The 19,716-nt window shown below is 51.4% G+C and overlaps 1 protein-coding gene across 3 annotated transcripts; it reads right to left on the bottom strand.

Moving 5' to 3' along the window:
* Positions 1 to 823: 823 nt before the first annotated feature.
* Spata2 (spermatogenesis associated 2) lies at positions 824 to 11,255 on the bottom strand. Of its 3 annotated transcripts, XM_076851959.2 has the most exons (4): positions 11,148 to 11,255; positions 5,145 to 5,221; positions 4,603 to 5,037; positions 824 to 4,052 (listed from the first exon to the last, which is right to left on the bottom strand). In XM_076851959.2, exons 3-4 carry the CDS (start codon positions 4,936 to 4,938, stop codon positions 2,841 to 2,843), a joined length of 1,548 nt encoding a protein of 515 aa, XP_076708074.1. In that variant the 5' UTR covers positions 4,939 to 5,037; positions 5,145 to 5,221; positions 11,148 to 11,255; the 3' UTR covers positions 824 to 2,840. The 3 variants fall into 3 exon arrangements, with proteins under 3 accessions (XP_076708074.1, XP_076708073.1, XP_076708072.1); XM_076851958.2 differs by lacking the exon at positions 5,145 to 5,221; XM_076851957.2 differs by lacking the exon at positions 11,148 to 11,255 and having other exon boundaries at positions 4,603 to 10,098.
* Positions 11,256 to 19,716: the final 8,461 nt, after the last annotated feature.

The following is a 19,716-nucleotide window of genomic DNA, read 5'->3' as shown; positions in this document are numbered from 1 at the left end:
TCCCTAAGATGCTGGCTTTGAACTTCCATCCTCCTGCCTCAGCCTCCATGTGCGTGTGCCACGCCCGCCTGTGCCCGCCACCTGTCTTCTTCTGTTAAAGACAGGCAGTGGGGCTGAGGACGCAGCCCAGTGGCCGGGTGCCACTCCTGCAAAAGCCAACATAACAAAGGCAGCATCACACTGACTCCTCCTCGCAGAAATTAAATGGATGGAAAGTAAAAATGGAACTTTTAAACAATGTCCTTCCATGTTACGTAATGCACCAGCCACCACCTGTACGCCTTAGTCTTGGAGTACAAGAGTCGTGTCCTGGGAAGGCGTGGCTCAATCATGCCCTGTCTTCCTGTTTGTTTCTGGTGGGGCTGGGGATTGAACCCAGGGCCTTGGGCATGCTAGGCAAGCACTCTAGCAACGGAGCCATATCCCCAGCCCCAACAGAACTTATCTCACAGAATAACTGGGATTCTCTTTCTTTCGGGTTTCCCCCCCAGGTCTGGAGATGGAACCCAGAGCCTCATGTTCTAAGTGAGCATTCTACTCCGAGTTCCGCCCTCAGCCCTCAGCCCCACAGGCTGTGGCAACATCCCACGTGGACAGTCTCAGCAGACAGGCGCCTCACTCCACTGCTGACTTTACTTGTCAGCTTCATGGAGCGGAAAAATTTTAGTCCTGTCATTAAAGAACTGAACCAGAGCAGCCCACACTTCCAAGTGGGGAGCACACAGGTAAAAAAAAAAAAAAAAAAAAAAAAAGAAAAAGAAAAAGAAACCCACACTTCATTTAACAATGGAAGATACTTTATTATTTTTTAAAATCATCTCTCAACATTTCAACACTTGGTAGAAATCAAATGTAAGACATCTGCATTTTTTGAATTAGCATATATTTATCTCAATCACAGCAACCTCATACAGTAAGGTACACACCAAGAAGGAGCACGGTTACAGTATTTCCTATTCCAGTCTCTGAGCACAGTAGTTCCGTGATGGTAGGGACATTGGACTTTGTCTTCCTAGGACACCTGGTCACACCTGCTTCTGTCCACTGTAAATTACGTGGCATCACGGTTGGCTAAGTTACTGTAATGCTGGAACAATCTGGAAACGGAAAACTAGAGCTCTCAGGAGTGGGCCAAGCATTGCCAGTTCTGAAATGTGAAAAGGAAGAACATCAAGATGAACCCCCAGCTCTGCTGGTCTCGGGATCAGGGGGTGGAAACTCAGCTTTATGTACACATTGCGTATCTACATGTGATCTACCAGGTGTGTAAAAACAGCCAGAGAAGATTGGAAAACCTTAAAATCACTCCACAGAGTTGGAAGAACGTCGGCAAATTCACAGTGGCCTCAAGATTCAGCCAGATTTAAACCCTGCTCAAGAGCTGAATACCTCTTTCTCCCAGAAAAACCCACTGCACATAAATCCCTTAAGTGGGCACATCACAAATACTTATGGCTAAAAATATATTATTGGTTCACAAAAGTGATCTATTTTCAAATTCTTGCCCTACTCCTGCTTTGCACCCCCAAAAGGAAAATCCCGAGGTCGGTGATTCCCACGTGGAGTCGAGGGGCCTTCGGGCGTGGCTATGCGCAGGTGCGGCTGAGGCTGGCGGCCGTCTGGTGGGCAACGCCGACTCCTGCCCACTTATAGTGCAAAAAGATCGCAAATGTTGCAGGTGAGTCCTGGACACTTGTGAAGAGGACCGAGATGGATGGGTGACAGGAAACCCAAGTGACTTTCCTTCTAAATGCGACTTGAGAACTTTGGAGTGTGAGGTCACTCAGCAGGGCCAAGTACAGGGGACAGCAAAGGCTGAGGTCCCTGAATCATCCTGACTGCCCTGCAGTCTACAGGAGTGGACCCCAGCGCCAGTGCTCACCCCCTAAGTGCAACTGGAGGTAGGTGTATAGCGTGTACTGTAGGGAAGACAGTGGCCCTCCACCAACTCCAGAAAAAGGGACATCGTCTCTGTCCCTCCCTTGCCACAACTCGCCATTCCACCCCAGTGAGTGGAGGACACAGAGAAAAGGGCCCGAGGCCTCCTTGGAAGACTAAAGAACCCAGGGCATTTTTATAAATAGCTACATAATCAATTTTTAACCGCTTTGAAACACATAGCAAGTTGAATATTTATTTAAAAATAAATCTCAAAAATATCTATTTACAGTACAGTCAGAGGGATGTGTGCAAACAACAGAAAGGGGAGGAGCCTGCCCTGCCATGGGAAGCCCGCATTCCAACGTGTGGGGTGATGTTCACAAACACCACGGGACTGAGCTGCGCTGGCAACAAGAGGAAGTTCAGCTAATACTGGACTTGGCTTTCCTTGGACACCTGCGGAGGCAGGGAGCCAGGGAGTAGGGCTCTGGCTGGGGATCCTTGTACTTGGGAGCAGGATGGCCAACGGCGTGAGCCATCAGGAGAGGCCCAGTGTGGCAGGAGGGCTCATTTCACAAGCCAACAGGCCTCTAGCTCGCTGCTTCAAGTGGACACTTGGACGTGATCCGAAGGGTCTTTCCCAGTCCAAGCTGGCTTCGCAGTGGGCGGGGCAGTCCCAGGACAGAAACCCTCTTGAAAGGAAAAACAAAACCAGAACCCAGCTGAACAGGGAGTGATCAGCCAAAAGGAACCTGAACGGAAGCGTCACCCTCTCCCTTGCAGACGACAAAGCAGCCATCAGCTGCAATGAGTCCTAAGTGAGCGCTCAGGCGGGAAGCCGGCTGGTCCCACCACCCAGGGAGTCAAGTGCAACAGCTCTGCTCTGAGCAGCCTCGCACTTCTTCACCAGGAACCGGAAGGTCAGTGGTGTAGCCCTTGTAGGGGGAAGTGCAGGGGGTCTATCTGTACACGAGATGGGAGAACTGCGTGGACTTGTAGTTCAGCTGGTTGTTGGGCATGAACTTGTGCAGCTCATTCTTTTTGCAGCAGGGGTCGTAATGGTAGGCGCTGAGGCAGGTGTCGCAGGAGACTTTTGAACACTGGGTGCAGGTATTGGTGGCACCTGGGCGGTTGCAGAAGCCGCAGCGGGAGGTGGCGGTGGAGGAGGGCTTGGGCTTCGAGTGGAGGGGTGGCAACCGGTCGAGGCCCTGAGTCTGGCTTGCATACTTCTCCCGCAAAGACATATCGTGGGCAGAGGCCTTGCTGGGGAAGGCGCTGGGCTTGGAGGCCGGAGGACAGACGAGCAGGCTGTCGCAGCGCTGGCAGAGGGAGGAGCTGCAGGACAGGCCGCAGTTTTGGCACTTGGAGAGGGCGGACTCTTTGGCGGGGGGTGAGCGCTTGTGGTAGAGGGGGTGGGCATCATTTCTGACCAGCCACACATCCTGTCGCAGAGCGTCCTGCCTGCGGTAGGTGGCCCTGGGTTCCGAGTCCGTGTACAGATCCACGTCATCCTGAGCGGAGAAGTACGTGCTGCGCAGCAGACCGAGGCCATTGTTGGGGGAGGTGGGTGGAAGGTCGTCTGGACTGCCGTGGGGGGAGCTGGACATGGTCAGGAGTGAGGGGGATGGGCGGATGATCTCGTCCTCCAGGCCGTCCCCCAGGTCTGTGACCACAGGCTCCCTCCGCAAGCTCAGCGAGGCCTTTGGGGGTGGCTTCCTGCTCTCGCGGTAGCTGTCATAGGCGTCCACTGACCTGGACGGCTTGGTCACACGGGGCTTGCAGTAGTCCTTGGCTGCCCGCTCGCTGGCGGACTTCTGGAGGGCCACACGGGCCATGGACGTGGTCAGGTGCTCCCTGCCCTCAGCCCGCCGCCGCAGCGCATCCGAGCAGCCACGCACGTCCTCCGTGCTGCTCTTGCGCTCACGCACCACGTCCAGCTCGGAGTAGCCCTTGTCCTTCACCTGCGAGTGGATCTCCAGCATCTGCTCGCACTCAACCTTGGCCAGAAAGAGCTCGAAGGAGACCATCTTCACCTGCAGGGTCTCCACAAGTTCCTTGAGCCTGTATGCAGCCCCCAGCTCGGGCACGTACCCCAGGTAGCTCAGGATGGCCTGGACGTCCTCTTCCAGCAGCGTCGACTTGACGTAGTAGACAAAAGGGCCTGTGTAGGTCTAGGGAGGAGGAAGAGAAAAGAGGCGGGTGTTGCTCAGAGGCACCCAGAGACCAGAGACCGCAGAGCAGCGAAGGCTCAGGCCTGAGGTGGGCGAGGGGCAGTGGGAAGCGGGACTCCCGCTCCCCTGCGGAGGCAGAGGCTGCTGCCGGCCAGCGCTCAGCTTGTGCAAGAACCAGGCCACTCGCTTTCTCTGCAGGGTACAAAGACATGGTCCACATGACAAGAAGCCAAGACAAACATGGGTGGAGAGAGGGGATTTAGCTCTAGGCAGAAAGTCGCGTCAGCACCGAGAGCATTCCCTCCTGGCTTTTCTACGAAGCTCTGAAGAGCATAGCAGTCTTAACTGCCTGACCTGGTGCCCTCCAGTGCCCTCCCTGCCACACTCTCTGCCCCACCACCACTGGGACCACTGAGTCCAAACCAGCTCTCAGCCTGCTTGAAACCGGGGGCTCTGAGAGCAGGGGTGGGGGGCAGGGGCCCCAGGGACACTGGCCCTCTGGAAGGCACAAGAAGAAAGAAGGCAGTGCAGCCCCCGGCCCTGGCCTCACCTTGATGCTGCGGAACTCCTTCTTCCACGGGTAGAGGAAGAGGTTGATGGCCACGGTCTCCAGCAGGCTGAAGGCGCAGTGCAGGGCCCGCAGGCTGGAGGAGCTGAGCGCACGCAGGGAGCTCTCCACCACCTCGTAGAACTGGATCAGCCGGAATCGATAAAAGGGATCCACCTTGTGCAGGCTGAGCAGGGTCGAGGCCGCCACCCGCAGGTGCTCATCACTGCCAGGCCGAGGCTTGCTGGGGGTGGTGTCCACTTTGCTCTCGTGGAACTGCACGTACTTGCGAAACAAGTCATCTTTGTATTTTGTATCCATTGAGCTAGGCCTCCCCATCGGCTCAGGGGCTACCTTATCTCCTCCATGGCTTCTGGGCTGGACGCAGGGGCGTCACTAAAAGCACTGCCATGCTGCCGGCCGGGACCAGGGAGCACTCTGGAAGGGGAGGAGCAAGCAGCAGATCACTCCTTGAAACAGTCCATGTGCCACCTTCCAACCACCGAGGCCAAACACCACAAGTTGGCTGGGCAGGTGATGCACACCTGTCATCCCAGTGGCTTGGGAGGCTTCAGCAGAAGGACCACAAGTTCCAAGCCAACCTCAGCAACTTAGCGAGACCCTGTCTCAAAATAAAACATAAAAAGGGCTGGAGACATGGCTCAGTGGTTAAGCAAAACAAAACCAAAAACCACCATGAGTGGCTTGGGCTTCCCTGGGCACCAGGAGATCTGGGTCCCTATCTGCTAGTTCAGTCAGCACATTTGCAGGTACTAGATACAAAGTGACAGTAAAGAGGACAGACACAGCCCTGGCCTCTGCTGAGCTCGCAGGACACCTCTGAGGAGTATGCTGGAGCAGAGGCTAAGGCAAGTGGAGGCAGCCCTCCCTGGACCTGCAGGGGCGGGGAGTTCAGGAGAGCCCCTGAAGCAGCGACAGCCCCCTGAAGGACAAGGGGGCAGCGGCTGAGGTGGGTGACGGAAGCATGGGGCGAGCAGAGGTCAGATGGCAGGACACTCGCCCAGGGCTGCGGACTCCTGGAAGCAGGACTTGGATCAGAACCAGCAATGCGCTCGAGTCCAGGCCCTGCTCCAGCACACCCTGCTCTCCGAGGCAGGAAGGCGCTGGGCACAAAGGAGGCTGGCCAGGCAGCAGCGGGGCAGTGGCGGGGTGGAGCTGCAGGCACACCCAGGCCGGACCCCAGGCTAAATAGGAGCACATAGGCTCCTATTTAGCCAGCTGTGGCGCACTCTGGGCCAGTAGCTCAGGAGGCTGAGGCAGGAGAACTGCGAGTTCCAGGGCAGCCTCAGCAACTTAGCAAAGCCCTAAGCACCTTAGTGAGACCCTGTCTCAACATAAATAAAAAGGATTGGGGGTTGTGGCTCAGCAGTTAAGCCCCTGGGGTTCAGTGCCTGGTACCCCCACCAACAAAAATCAGGCGATTACAGCACCCTGTTGGGAGCCAACGGCTGTACTGAGCCAGGACACAGCATGCACAGGGTCGTGCTAACTGCTCCACCACTGGTCAACAGAGCAGTACATACCCAGCAATGCTCTTGTTGCCACACTTCTGGGGGCAAACTGGACTTATCCCAAACATGGAGTCAGAGCCAGGCTGCCTGGGCGGGAAACCTGGGGCTGCTCCAGGTCATTCCGTGAATCACTCAACCTCTGAGTCCAAGGTTAGTGTGAGCAACCTACATGAGCAGCACAGGAAGCTCTTCACAGAGCGCCAGCTCCAAGGAGGCCCTCGACTGCTGCTCCTGCTCTGGGAAGGGGCTTTGCCCCCAAGAGGCCAACTTCCTCCAGAAGGCAAGATAGAGGGCGAACCTCTTCAACGGGGCGGTGACTGCAACTCCACACTCTCCTTTCTGACCAGAAGTTCCATGAGTGCAGGACCATGACCATCTTGCTCGTAAGGTCACCTCCACACAGCCCAGGCAGAACATGTGCTCCTGGATACCACGGACTGGCCGTGAGGTGGCGAGAGACTGGGGAGAAAGCTGTAAGTAACCCAATTGGACAGAGCCGTGGAGTCCCACAGCGGGTCCTGAAGGCCATGGAGCCAGGCAACTATCAAGGTCATCTCAATGTGCCACCGTCGAACTTCAGTTTTGGGGAGACTCCTGGGGTATTAACAGTAGGGTGAGAGGTGCAGTGTGTGGTAAAACGAGGGACACAGAGAGGCCATCTTCTCCTGCCCACTGCCTTGCCCAAAGACTCCAGTGCCACAGGCAGAGACAAGCCTGGGAGCACAGGAGGCAGATGAACTTCTGGCTCCTGACGGGGGTCGAAGGTGCCCTGTGATCACGCTCCGGCTCACCTGCCACACAGCCTCCCTCTCCCCAAGCTCCATCCACACGGATCTCCATCTGCTCTCCTCTGTCTCAGGACCTCCTTCTGTGTGCTCTCTTTGAATCTTCCCATAGCTGGCTACCTCACCGTTCAGGTCTCAGCTCAAATGTCACCCCTCGAGGCCCTCCCTGCCCCTCCTCTCAAGGAAATCCCACCTTCCCAGTCCCTGTCATGCGACAGTCTGAAATGATCAACTCTATTTGTTCATTTACTACCTCGTCTCTTCACCTCCCCCACTGCCTGGCAAGCTCCACAGAGGCAAGGACCATGGCTGTTACCCACCACAGTGCTGGCAGACCCTGGCACGCAACGGGCCTTGGTAAAACAAGAGAAATGAATGAAGAAAGGATGTGCACTACTGTGACTCTGCCCCTTTATTTTCTTGTTAGTACCCCCAAGAATTCTGACAGGGCAACAGAAGAGAGAAGAATGGGCTCCAAAAGATGGCAGGACATGACACAAGCAGCTCAAGGCCAGCAGAGGTGAACCCATGACTCCAGGCCTGGCCTTCTGGCCCGACGCCATGCTCCTTGGCCACTCCATAATCCCACATCTGACAGCTCTCTGCACAGTGCCCACCTCCGCCAGGCCCATGGCTGGACACGGGGGCAGGGGGGAGAGGGAGGGAAGAGGCCAGAAATCAAACCCACATCTTGCCCCGAGTTCTAGCTAGAAGAACTCAGCGTCCAGAATCAAAGTACCTATGCACTCTTGAAAAATAAAAATTATTCTATCCCAAGAGAAGACACCTAAGAAATGACATTTGCATTTACTGTTTTTAATTTGTCTAAGAAAAGATTCCAATCTGCCTCTGGTCCCAGGAACTGTGGTTTTTTTTTTTTTTTTTTTTTTGGGGGGGTACAGTTGAGAACCATTTAAAAAGGATATCAGGGCTGGGGTGTGGCTCAGTGGTAGAGCACTTGCCTAGCATGTGTGAGGCACTAGGTTCGATCCCCAGCACCACATAATACCTTTATTTTATTTATTTATTTTTTTATTTTTATGTCCATCTACAACGGAAAAAGTATTTAAAAATAAATAAGTAAGCAAAATAAAAGCATGCAGTCCATCTACAACTAGTGGGCATGGTAACACACTCCTATAATCCCAGTGACTTGGGAGACTGAGGCAGGAGGATTGCAAATTCAAGGCCAGCCTCAGCAACTAGGTCCTTATCAAATACCAAATAGAAATTTTAAAAAATACATTAAAAGGATATCAAGGGGCTGGAGATATGGATCAGGGGTATAGCACCTCCCTACCATGCATAAGGTCCTGGGTTCCATCCCTAGCACTGTTTAAAAAAAAAAAAAAAAAGAAAAGAAAAGAAAAAGGTGGACATCAAGCCCCCTCCTAAATATTGCTGTGACTTTGCTCCAATGAAGTCAGCCCTGAGCCCACAGAAGCTGACCTTTGACCAAGTCGGCCATCTCGAGCTCAGCTCTCCAGTTGAGCACCTGCTGCTTGGTGATCACACAGCCACACCCTTGTTTGCTGCTAGTGTAAAGAAGGAAAAAGGATGCACATGGTCCAACTTATACTCTAAATTCTAAAAACACAGATGGGAAACCCATCTAAGAAGGCTCTTGAACCAGCCTAGCTAGGGGAGGTAAAAGGTGAAAGAAAACAAATGCTAAAAGATAATTACGGAGCTGGGTAAGGTGGCACATGTCTATGATCCCAGCATCCCAGCAGCTTGGGAGGATGAGGCAGGAGGATCACAAATTCAAAGCCAGCCTCAGCAGCAAGGCCATAAGCAACTCATCAAGACCCTGTCTCTAAATAAATAAAATATAAAAAAGGGATGTGGATGTGGCTCTGTGGTTAAGTGCCCCTGATACAATCCCTGATACAAATAATAATAATAATAATAATAATAATTAGGAAAGAGAAAAAACAAACAAACAACAATTAGTGAGGTTCTACTATGTGCCAAGCACTAACTAGGCTTTCTACTTTAAATGCATCTCCCTCACAATGACTCCAGAAAACCAAGGCTCAGCCATCAGGTCCCCCCCACAACCAACAGAGCACGAAAGGGTCAATGCCAGAATCCGAACTCAGGTGGGGAGGAGGCCCTACAGAGCCTGGTTCTCTTCTGCTCATCTCACTTCCAAGGGATTGATGTGAGGACTCCCCTATTAACTGTTCCTCAAAAATCAATGAAACTGTGCTGGGAATGTGGCTCAGTGGTAGAGCACCTGCCTAGCTTGTGTAAGGCCCTGGGTTCAATCCCCAGCACTGCAAAAATAAATAAGTACATGACTAATATATGAAATTCACATGACAACCCCAACATTAAAGAGAAACAGGCTCAGAGGACCAACTCATTTTCCTAAGTGATAAGGTTAGGAAGAAATGGATCCAGGAGCTGATCCTAAGTCAAACAAGCCTGTGTCTCGGCCAAGTGGCCCTGCTGCAACTGCTGGACAGCTCTTCCTGCAAGGCTTGGCTCAGGCAAAACTCCCCACGGCAGGCTGAGCAGAGTCGAGTTCTAAAAATTCCTATAGTAGCAAAATTCCATCTTCCCACACAGAATGGGGTTGGGAGAGCCGCAAATCTCTCTCTGAGGTAAGCTCCAGGGCTAGGGAAAGAGGCTGGCCGGAGACCGGCCAGTGAAGCAGTTACGTCATCCTTGCTGAATACATTTTCTGAGAATACAGGCTGCCTTGTGGCTGATCATAGCTGGTGTCTTTTCTGAGCACAGAGCCAGCAATTTATTCCAAGCACTCTGCAAGAACAACAAAAAATATGCTCCCTGCAAAAACAGCCTGGTTACAGAGACCAAGACAGCCCAGTGACAGGAGCTGGTAATTTCTCTAAGCAACCCAAGGACTGGAACACCAAGCTGTGCCAGGCTAGCGGGGAGTGGGGGAAAGGGCTCTGTGACTATCCCAACAAAGAGCCAACAGCCCTGAGTGACACCTCCTGCACCCCCAATCGAGGGTACCCTTTGTGAAGCAAAGCAATGAAGAGACAGCTATTGCACAGCCAGGGAGGTGGGTTTTCTAATGAGGATCTTTGGGAAAGCGCTGTCTGTTTAAAGTTCCATTGCGAGGAACTGAAATGGTTCTAGGTAGCAAAGCATTAGCTTGGCTTTACCTCAGCTGACCATTCAAGCAGAAACACTCCCAGAGCAGCATCTGAAGGGCCCCCTCCCTGCACAGGCAGAGCTATTTTGGTCCCAGCACCGGCCCAATCCACAGGTTTACCCATCCCTGGCCTAGGTTGGGCCTGCACACAGGAGCAGGGGAAAGCAGTTTCACCCCTCCCTCCCCCACCTCCATGCACTATTCCAAGCAGGAGGCTCCGGAGACACATCCCTGGCTGCGAAACGCCAGAAGGTTCCCACACCCCTACTGCCTGCCCTCCAGAGATGTTCCAACAGAGGATGGATATTCCCAGGCCTCTGAATATAAACCCAGTAGAGCTAAAAGGGGGCTTCCCTCCTGACAGCTACCTCTCTCAAAGGGGCTCTGAAGTAAACCATGTCCCCTCTCTGAAGGGAACGGAACCTGGCGACAGCTATACTGGGTTCGATTCCTACCGCCTCTGAGGCCGCATCAGTTTTGCAGAACACCCTGCCTCACAACCAGGCCCTCCCCCACGGTCTGCTGTTTGTGGTGCTGGGGACAGATCCAGGGCTCTGCGAATGCCAAGCGAGCGCCCTTCCCCCGGGGCACACCCCCAGGCCCGCGCGGGCTTGTTAACAGAGGAACAGGACCATCGCTAGGGAACGCCTGCTGTATGCCTGAGGCCGGGCTGCACCTGCATTCTCTCGTTCATCCCTGGCGAGCAGGTTCGTTCCACTTAACACACGGGACAACTGAGGCTCCAGAGAAGTGCGTTATGCAAGGTCACGCAGGGCGTGCAAACCCACGTCCGCGCCAGATCCTGAGTGGGGGACCCCGCGAGGCCCCTGCCCACGGCGGGATCCGGAGTCCTCCAGCCTGCCGGGTCGCCGAGAGGGGGTGTTCCTCCTGGGTTGCCCCAAGCGCCCTCGGCCGGTCACAGAGGCCTGCGCGGCAGCCCCGGGTACCGCGACCGCGAGGACGGGCCGGGGGTTCCGCGGGCGCCAAGCGCGGGCGCGCCGGCCGCGGGGCGGGCCGCGCGGGGACCCCGCTCCCGGGCCGCCGGTCCCTCGGCGCGGGGAAGCCCGGAGGCAGTTTCCACCCGCGGCCGCCCCCACTCACCCCTGAGCGCCGCCGAGGGAAGCAGCGGGGCGCGGCCGCCGCCGGGGCCAGGCAGGCTGGGCTCTCGCCGCTCCGGCAGGCTGCGGGAACCGAGATCAGGACCCGGGGGCCAGCGGCGACCCGGAAACACTCGGCCCGGAAGGGACGCCCCGCGGAGGCGGGACCGCGGCGAGGCTGGACTGCGGCTGCGCGCTGGGCCGGGGACAGGTCGCTGCCCGCTGCCGGCAGAGACTACAGACGGCGTCGGCGGCAGGAGCAGACCCGAGAGCGAGCGTAGAACCCGAGGAACCCCGCCTGGGAACCCGAGGGACCGTGGCCGCGGCCTGTGCTGGGACCCGGAAGTAGACGACCCGGAAGTGACGCCCGCCACTGGGCCGCGAGACGGTAGCTGGCTGGGTTGTCATGGAGACGGGTCGGCCTCCGCCTCTGGACTCGCCCCTGGTCAAAACGATCCGCGAGCTGCGCTCCAGACTGCGCCTGAGCGAGCAGGAGCTGAGGGTTGGGTCCCTTGGCCACATTTCACTGACGGAAATACCGAGGCTCCAAGAGAGCGAGTGAGATGCCAAAATCGCGCGAGACTGGAACCCAGTGTGAAGGCCGCGACCTTTCCCGCTGGGGTGGGGGTTCCGAGCGCGGGTCCGGGTTTGGGCGCTGCTGCTTACTAGCGTGTGACCTTGGGCCTCGTCGTTCTCACCTGTGAAACGGAAAGATGGTGCCTGCCTCATGAGATTGCCGTAATTAGAGTTCACATACAGTAGTGCAGCAGTTGGCATACAGCAAAGATCTAAATATATTTTGCTTTGTGTGTGTGTGTGTGTGTGTGTGTGTGTGTTGCTGGGGATTGAACCGAACCCAGGGACTTGTGCATGCTAGGCAAGCACTCTACCAACTGAGCCATATCCCCAGCCTCTATTTTGCATTTTTAATCCTGTAAAATCAAAGGAAATGAGCTCTCTCTGCCCTTGATTTCCCCAAACTTGGAAGTGAGGTTCGGGGAAGGACCAGCCTCCCTGCGTTGTGACTTTTCACCAGGCACCTGCAGTACTTGCTCGGTCTACACTGGCATCAATCCTGACAGCCAGGATTTTGTGTAGTCCTTCGCATCACGCGGACCGACAGCTCCCTGGGGCTGAACTTTTGTCGTTCACCACTAAATCCCTAGTGCGTGCAAAGTGCCTAGAGCATACTCAAGACTTGCTGGAAATTATTTGCCATTGAACTATTCATTCTGACTTACCCCGGACATTTATTGGAAGCTCACAGCCCATTCCAAGCCAGGTTCTCTTCCTCCAGCACGCTTTTGGCTCCCCGCACCTACTACACTCTCTCCTGGCTTCTGTGCCTCCATATGCTGTTGCCTCGGTGTGGCTGCCTTTCCTCACCTCTTCCCTTCCCGACCTTCTTGGCTTCCAGCCCTGGCTCAGTCCTCACTTCCTTTCTGAAGTTTTTTCTGATTTCTCTCAAGATCCCTTTTCTTCCATCCTCACCACACTGTCTTTCATAATCTTCTCTCGGTTCTCAGCACAATGGAATATACATATAGTTAACACAACACCCCACCAGACCCCAAGTTCCTTATTCATCTCTAGTTCCCTTGAGCTCCACTCATGTCTGATCAGCAGGTGCCAACAGATGTTCCTTGATTGTGGGATTCTTCCTCTGAACCTTAGTGACCCCAGCTAAAGCCAGTGGGGCTTCAGGAATCCATGATTCTGACATTTCTGACATGGGGAAACATTTAGAGAACCAGGAATCAGTTCTTCAAACAGTGGCAATTACTCTATGTACCTATTGCTGCTTGGACACCCCTTAAGGTCTTTGTATACTTTATGAGATGGGGTTTAAGTGCCTTTCTTAATCAGCTGCAAAGTGATCACACAGCTGAGACCGCCCCCCCCCCCCCACCAGCTGTGTCTGCCTTGACAGCTCAAAACTCTCCTTTTGGCATGTGTTAGAAAATTGCATTTTCACCTGAAACTGCTAAAAAAAAAGTCTCTTCCAGCTCTGTAGTTCTGTGACAGCCAAGATAGAAGCAGATTTTTAAGAAGGGTGTTAGCAGTAGGAAACCCTAGTCTTGGAGACTCAGAAACATTTCCTATTAGAGTCTGCTCTGTTCAGTGGCTTGGGCTTGTATTCCCAGCTACACAGGAGATGGAGGCAGGAGAGTGGCAAGTTCAAGACCAGCCAGGGCAACTTATGGAGCACTGCCTCAAAATAAAAAAGAGATGGGGATGCATCTCAGTGGCCAAGCACTTGCCTAGCATATGAGAGAGAAGCCCTGGGTTCAGCCCCAGGACTATAAAACAAAAGAGTACGGAAGGCTTGTGATTTCTCTGCCTTGAGGTGTGGAAATCATGGAAGCATCTTTTTCATATTTTATTACATAATGATTAGCAGATTATATAATGGTCATGTGACTGTGATCAGGCACCTCTACTTCCTAAGAGCCAACAACACGAACAACCTACCTACCTCTTTCTATTTTTTAGTTTTCTTTTTAATCTCAAAAGTAGCACATGACTCCCAACAGTACAGAAGTGTATGGAACAAAGAGTGAAGCAGAAGAGCTATCCCATGACCTGGCAGATTTCTTGGCATCTGCCAGAGAAAAACACAAGTGCACAGACCTGTGGCATCACTGCCAATCATGAGGAAAAGAACAACAGGCCACCTACTTAAAGGTACAAGAGCAGACAGTGCACACACTGCCCAACAACCCCCACCCCCCCACACCCCCGCAAAGCAAGGTGCAGACAGCCCTCACGATGTGGGTGGAAGGAGAAGGGACCTACTGTTCAAACACCAGCCAACACTAGGCATTTCCCAAGGGTACCAGTCAACTAGGGAAGGCAATACAGGCACAAATGTTTTTTCAATCACTGCACAAATGCATTTTATTTGATTTTTACTAATATCTTCTTCCCCTGCAGTGGACTGCATGTGGACAGTACTACATCAATTTTGCATACAGTTTTGCCACTACTACCTGACAGTTATACTACTCAGTAGCCAACAGAAGTCAACTGTATTTTTCTGACCAAAATTTCCCTAAATGCCTACAGCATGCCAGGATTAAAATGGTACAACTGTGCCAGGTACCGTGGTGTGCACCTGTAATCCCAGCGGCTCAGGAGGCTGAGGCAGGAGGATCTGGAGATCAAAGTCAGTCTCTGAAACTTAGCCCCTGAGAAGCTCAGTGAGACCCTGTCTCTAAAATATAAAAAGGGCTGGGGACGTGGCTCAATGGTTAAGCACCTCTGGGTTCAATCCCTGGTACCCCCCACCAGAAAAAGGGTACAGCTGTGAGCAGGACAGACCAGCCCCTGACCTCACAGAGTGTGCAATCTCATCAGAAATAGATTTTAGTAAAATAGGATTTGGGGGGGGATTAAAAACCTGAAATTCAGACTAGAAGGTGGTCAACGGGATGAGGGTGCAGGGGAAGCGACTCTCACAGGGCAAAGTGAGGACAGCCTCAAGGAGAGGCAGCATGTGAGCTGGGCCCTGAGCAGCTTGAACATGTGAGCAGGTCTTTTCCTTCCAGCGGGAGGAAGGAAGCAACCAAAGGCAAGCACCAGAAGTTGGAAACTGTTGGGTGTGGGGGCGCACCGGTGTCTTCCCAGTAACTCAGGAGGCTGAGGCAGGAGGATGGCAAGTGGAAGCCAGCCTCAGCAATTTAGCAAGACCCTGTCTCAAAATTAAAAAAAAAAAAAGGATGGGAGACATGGGGTCAGAAATGGAGGTCAGTGCTTAAGTGGTCCTGGGCTTAAGTCCCAGAGCAAAACAAAACAACCACAAAACCCCTAAAAACGGAAAACTCAGCCACCTACAAGCACATAAGGTGGGTGTGTAGTAAATTCTAATCCTGGAAATTAGTGGGATGAGGTCTCATGTAGTCCCTGGCTCACAGTAAGCATTCATGAATTCTTCAGTGAGGAAACACTGAAGCCCCTCCGTGCCCCAGTTTGTCCATCCATGAGATGGGCAAGACAACAACAGTACCTATCAAAATAGAAGTTACGCTGAGCATGCCTGTAATCCCAGTGGCTCAGGAGGCTGAGGCAGGAGGATCGCCAAGCAACTCAGATCCTGACTCTAAATAAAATACAAAATAGGGCTGTGTATATGACTCAGTGGTCAAGTGCCCCCGAGTTCAATCCCCAGTAATCAAAAAAAAAAAAAAAAAAAAAAAAGTCACATGAACTGTCCACACAAGCACTTGTCTAAACACTCAGTTGACATTAGCTGTCATTAATCAGTCTTTTCTCCTTCTGCCCTGCAAAGAGCCCAGAGAGGCCTTTCACACAGTCCTTGCTTATTCTTTTCTTTTGATAGGTTCCTGATACTGACTTCTTCCTGGGATCCTCACTGTATTTTAGGAGCTTAATTTTAGTTGCATTGTTAGTTCATCTTCATGGTTATAGAGCATGCACTCAAGTCACACTTCCTGTGGCATCCACCTGTAAATAGGGCTCCTCAGTAGGTTATTTTGCATACTGAATGGAACAACACATGGGAAAAACTTTAGCAGGTGCCTAGAAAGGAGTAAGCTGCATAAATGCTGCCCAGGATTGGCCTGTCATGTAGCATGAATTGCCGGGAGGCTGAGGCCCCCTGCTCCTAGAGCTAGGTGTTCACTGTGGCCTCCCACAGGTAGGGGCCAGGCCTGGTGGAAGCCTGTAGCCTCAAAGAAGGCATGTGTGAACTGAGAACCAGCGCCATCAGGCAGTAAAAAAGGGCTTTCTTTCCTCCTAAATGTAAACCAACTGCCAATCAGTTCAAAGTCTTTATACACCCAAAGGTACCACTGCAGACTCGAGGGCTGTTATTTTTTTTTTAATACTTATTTCTTTTAGTTGTATACAATGCCTTTATTTTTATTTATTTTATATGGTGCTGAGAATCGAACCCAGGGCCTTGCATGCACCAGGCAAGCACTCTACCGCTGAGCCAGAACCCCAGCCCCTTGAGGGCTGTTATTAGTGGGACCCAGCCAGCTCTGCATACCTCCAAGCAGACACACCCAAGTGTCAACAGCTCACCTGATTTTATATATATATGATATATATATAATATTTATATATAATATAAATACAAATATGTTAAAATATATAAATACATAAATATATATTTGTATTCAGAATTAAACCCAAGGGTGCTTGCTAAATTGCCAAAGCTGGCCTTGAACTTGCCATCCTCCTGCCTCAGCTTTGAGTGGCTGGGATTACAGGCGTGCACCACCATGTCCAGCTTGCCTAGCTGAATCTTGATTGCACTGAAAGCAGTAACCCAGAGATTACGAGTTCTTGTTGTTGTATCCTGTATAGTCTCTCCAAGTATTGAGTTTGAAAGGATTGTTTGCAGGAATCCAACACCTTTGTCCTCCCCACTCCTTAGAAGGGAGCAAGGGAAAGCCACACCCAGGTTGTCTCTGTTACACAACAACATTATCTCTGGGCAGGCAGGAAGGCACAGTAGAGTCAAAGGGCCCAGTGCAGATCCCAACTCTGTCACTTTTATTTGTATGACCTTGTACAAGCTATCTAACCTCTCTGCGCTTCAATTTCCCTATCAATAAAATGGGATTGGTAACAGAGCAGTGCACACCTGCAATACCAGGTATTTGGGAGACTGAGGCAGGAAGATCACAAATTCTAGGCTAGCTTGGGCAATTTGGTGAGATCCTGTCTCAAAAATTAAAAGGGGCTAGTGGTGTAGGTCAGTGGTACAGCACTTGTTTAGCGTGTCAGAGGCTTTGGGTTCAATCCCCAGTAACAAGCAAACAAACAAAGGGATTAGTGGTAACTTCAAGGATGATTGAGAGATTAAATGAGCTACTAGGTGGTGCCAAGTGCAGAGGCAGTATTTAACACAAACTAGTCACAATGACTTTTTTTCCTTTGCACAGTGTGGTGATGGATGGTTCTCATACTAGGCAAGCACTCTACATCCCAAGCACCAGAGTTGATAATTATTAAAGCTGGGTAAGCCAGGCATGGTGGCGCATGCCTGTAATCTCAGTGATCAGGAGGCTGAAGCAGGAAGACCTCAAGTTCACCAAGGTAATTTAGCAACACTGCAGCAGTCTGGCTGGACACAAATAACCGAGCCGCCACGAGGCACTTGTAGGTTCAAACAGGAACTACTTTATTGCCCGAACTCTCACCCGCACTCCACGCGCACTCCCCTGGGAACTCTCCCCGCCCTCAACCGGGATCCGTTGAGTAAGAACTCAACAGGAACTCAACAGGTGCCCGAGGCAGCAGGAGCCCTCCAATTGCCGGACAGCAGGGGTCCATATACAACTGAATACACAGCCTGTTTCAATCCAGCATCATCCAGTCACACCAATTTTACACAGCTTAATTTAATCATCATCATCTTAATGGCTCCCTGGCGTCACCTCTCAACCACTCCTTCTGGTAAAATGCCAGGCCCCATTCCGACTAGGCTGTGGCTCTCAACACAAGACCCTGTCTTAAAATTAAAAAGGGTTGGGAAAGTAGCTCAGTGGTAGAGCACTTGCTTAGCGTGCACAAGGCTCTAGGTTCGTTTCCCAGTTGGGTGGGGGAAGCATTTGAAGCTCAAACTCAGTGAACTAAGACTTTTGGAATTCCCTGAGAAAGAATGCCTCAAAACTCAAGAACAAAAGGTGATGGGGGGCTGGGTTTGTGGCCTTGCTTTGCCTAGTATGTGTGAGGCACTGGGTTTGATCCTTAGCCCCACATAAAAATAAATAAAATAAAGGTATTGTGTTCATCTACAACTAAAAAAAAAAAAAAAAATTAAGGTGATCCAATAAAAATGACCCAAAGAATTAAATGGATAAGTCCCAAAGGAAAACATGCAAATGAGTAGATAAGCAAATGAAAAACAGCTCATCACCATTAATCACTATGAAGGGTGAAACCTGTGGATGCCGCCCTACACTCACTAGAACAGTGAAATAAAAATGGCCACTGCCAAAGGTGGTGATGCAGAGTAAAGGACACCCTATTAGTGGCAGCGGGAAATATTTGTAAACATTTTGAATTGGCAGTTTCTTATAAGATTAAACACATGTGGGCTGGGGTCGTAGCTCAGTGGTAAGGTGCTTGCTTAGCATGTGCAAGGCACTGGGTTCGATTTTCAGAACCACATAAAAAATAAATAAAATTGGGGCTGGGGCTGGGGCTGAGCCGTAGCGCACTTGCCTGGCGTGTGTGAGGCACTGGGTCCAATTCTCAGTAGCACGTATAAATAAATAAAGGTCTATCAAGAACTAAAAAAAAAATTAAAAATTAATAAAATAAAGGCATTGCGTCTATCTACAACTAAAAATAGATTTTAAAAAGATTAAACACACACCAAATAACCTAGAAACTCATTTCTATATGGATTTTTAGTTTTTTTTTGTTTTTTGAGTACCAGGGATTGAACTCAGAGGCACTCGACCACTGAGCCACATCCCCAGCCCTATTTTGTATTTTATTTAGAGACAGGGTCTCACTGAGTTGCTTAGTGCCTCACTAAGGTGCTGAGGCTAGCTTTGAACTCACAATCCTCCTGCCTCAGCTTCCTGAGCTGCTGGGATTACAGGTGAGTGCCACTGGCCCACTGTTTTTTTTTTTGTTTGAGTTTGAACCCAGGAGCCCTTAACTATTGAGCCACATCCCCAGCCCTTGCACCACCACAACCCTTGGATGCTTAGTTTTTAAATGTCTTGTCAGATCAGCTGAGGCAGGCAGCAACCAAAGGAGGCAGATTTAAAAGGGCTGCTGAACAGGCTTTATTGAGATATCACTCCCGGGCGGAACTCTATCAGACCCACAGAGGGGACAGGGGAAGGGTCTGAGGAGAAACCGCGTGGAAGCTCGACCGGACTGGACTTTTATGGGGCTTACAGCAGGAAGGGAAGGGCTTGGGACAGGAAAAGGTGTCTCTAGGGTCCCTTGCCCCCTTGGAGTTGGTCAGGGGAGTTGGCTGAACTCCAGGATTGGCCAGGGGGTCCTGCTGATTGACAGGTGTTAGTCAGGAGATCTGGCTGATTGACAGGCGTTTCCGCTGGCATCTGATTGATGTTCAAAGCAGGGGGTGCGGGGGGGGGGGGGGGGGGCTGCTTTGTTCTAAGTTGCCACCAAGTCGCCACCAAGTCCCTGCCACCGACCTAACATGTCTTGCTAATTCTTATGACTTCATTCTATCATTATCCAATGTCTCAAGCCACCATATCCATTTGGGGTGCCGTTTATTCTTGATGGTGGATTTAAATTTCTATTTCAGAGGGGTTGCCTAGCGCATGTGAGGCACTGGGTTCAATCCTTAGCACCACATAAAAATAAACAAATAAATAAAGACATGCTGTTTATCTACAACTATTAAGAAAAAATTTTTTAAAAGCTTTAAAAAGTTTTTATCTCAATCAGGGTTGTTTTTGTTTTGTTTTGGTTTTTGCTAATCTTAGTTATTCAGCCAGTGAGAACCTGTCTCTAAAGATCTTGTCGAATCTTACTAGATCAACAACATTGTTTTTACCTATTATGTGGATGACCTTTGGTATAATAGAAACTAAAATTATGTGGATGAGCTG

The sequence above is a fragment of the Callospermophilus lateralis genome, chromosome 3 (assembly GCF_048772815.1).
Source record: "Callospermophilus lateralis isolate mCalLat2 chromosome 3, mCalLat2.hap1, whole genome shotgun sequence".
Taxonomy (NCBI): Eukaryota; Metazoa; Chordata; class Mammalia; order Rodentia; family Sciuridae; genus Callospermophilus; species Callospermophilus lateralis.
This window is presented reverse-complemented; position numbering and strand designations above follow the sequence as displayed.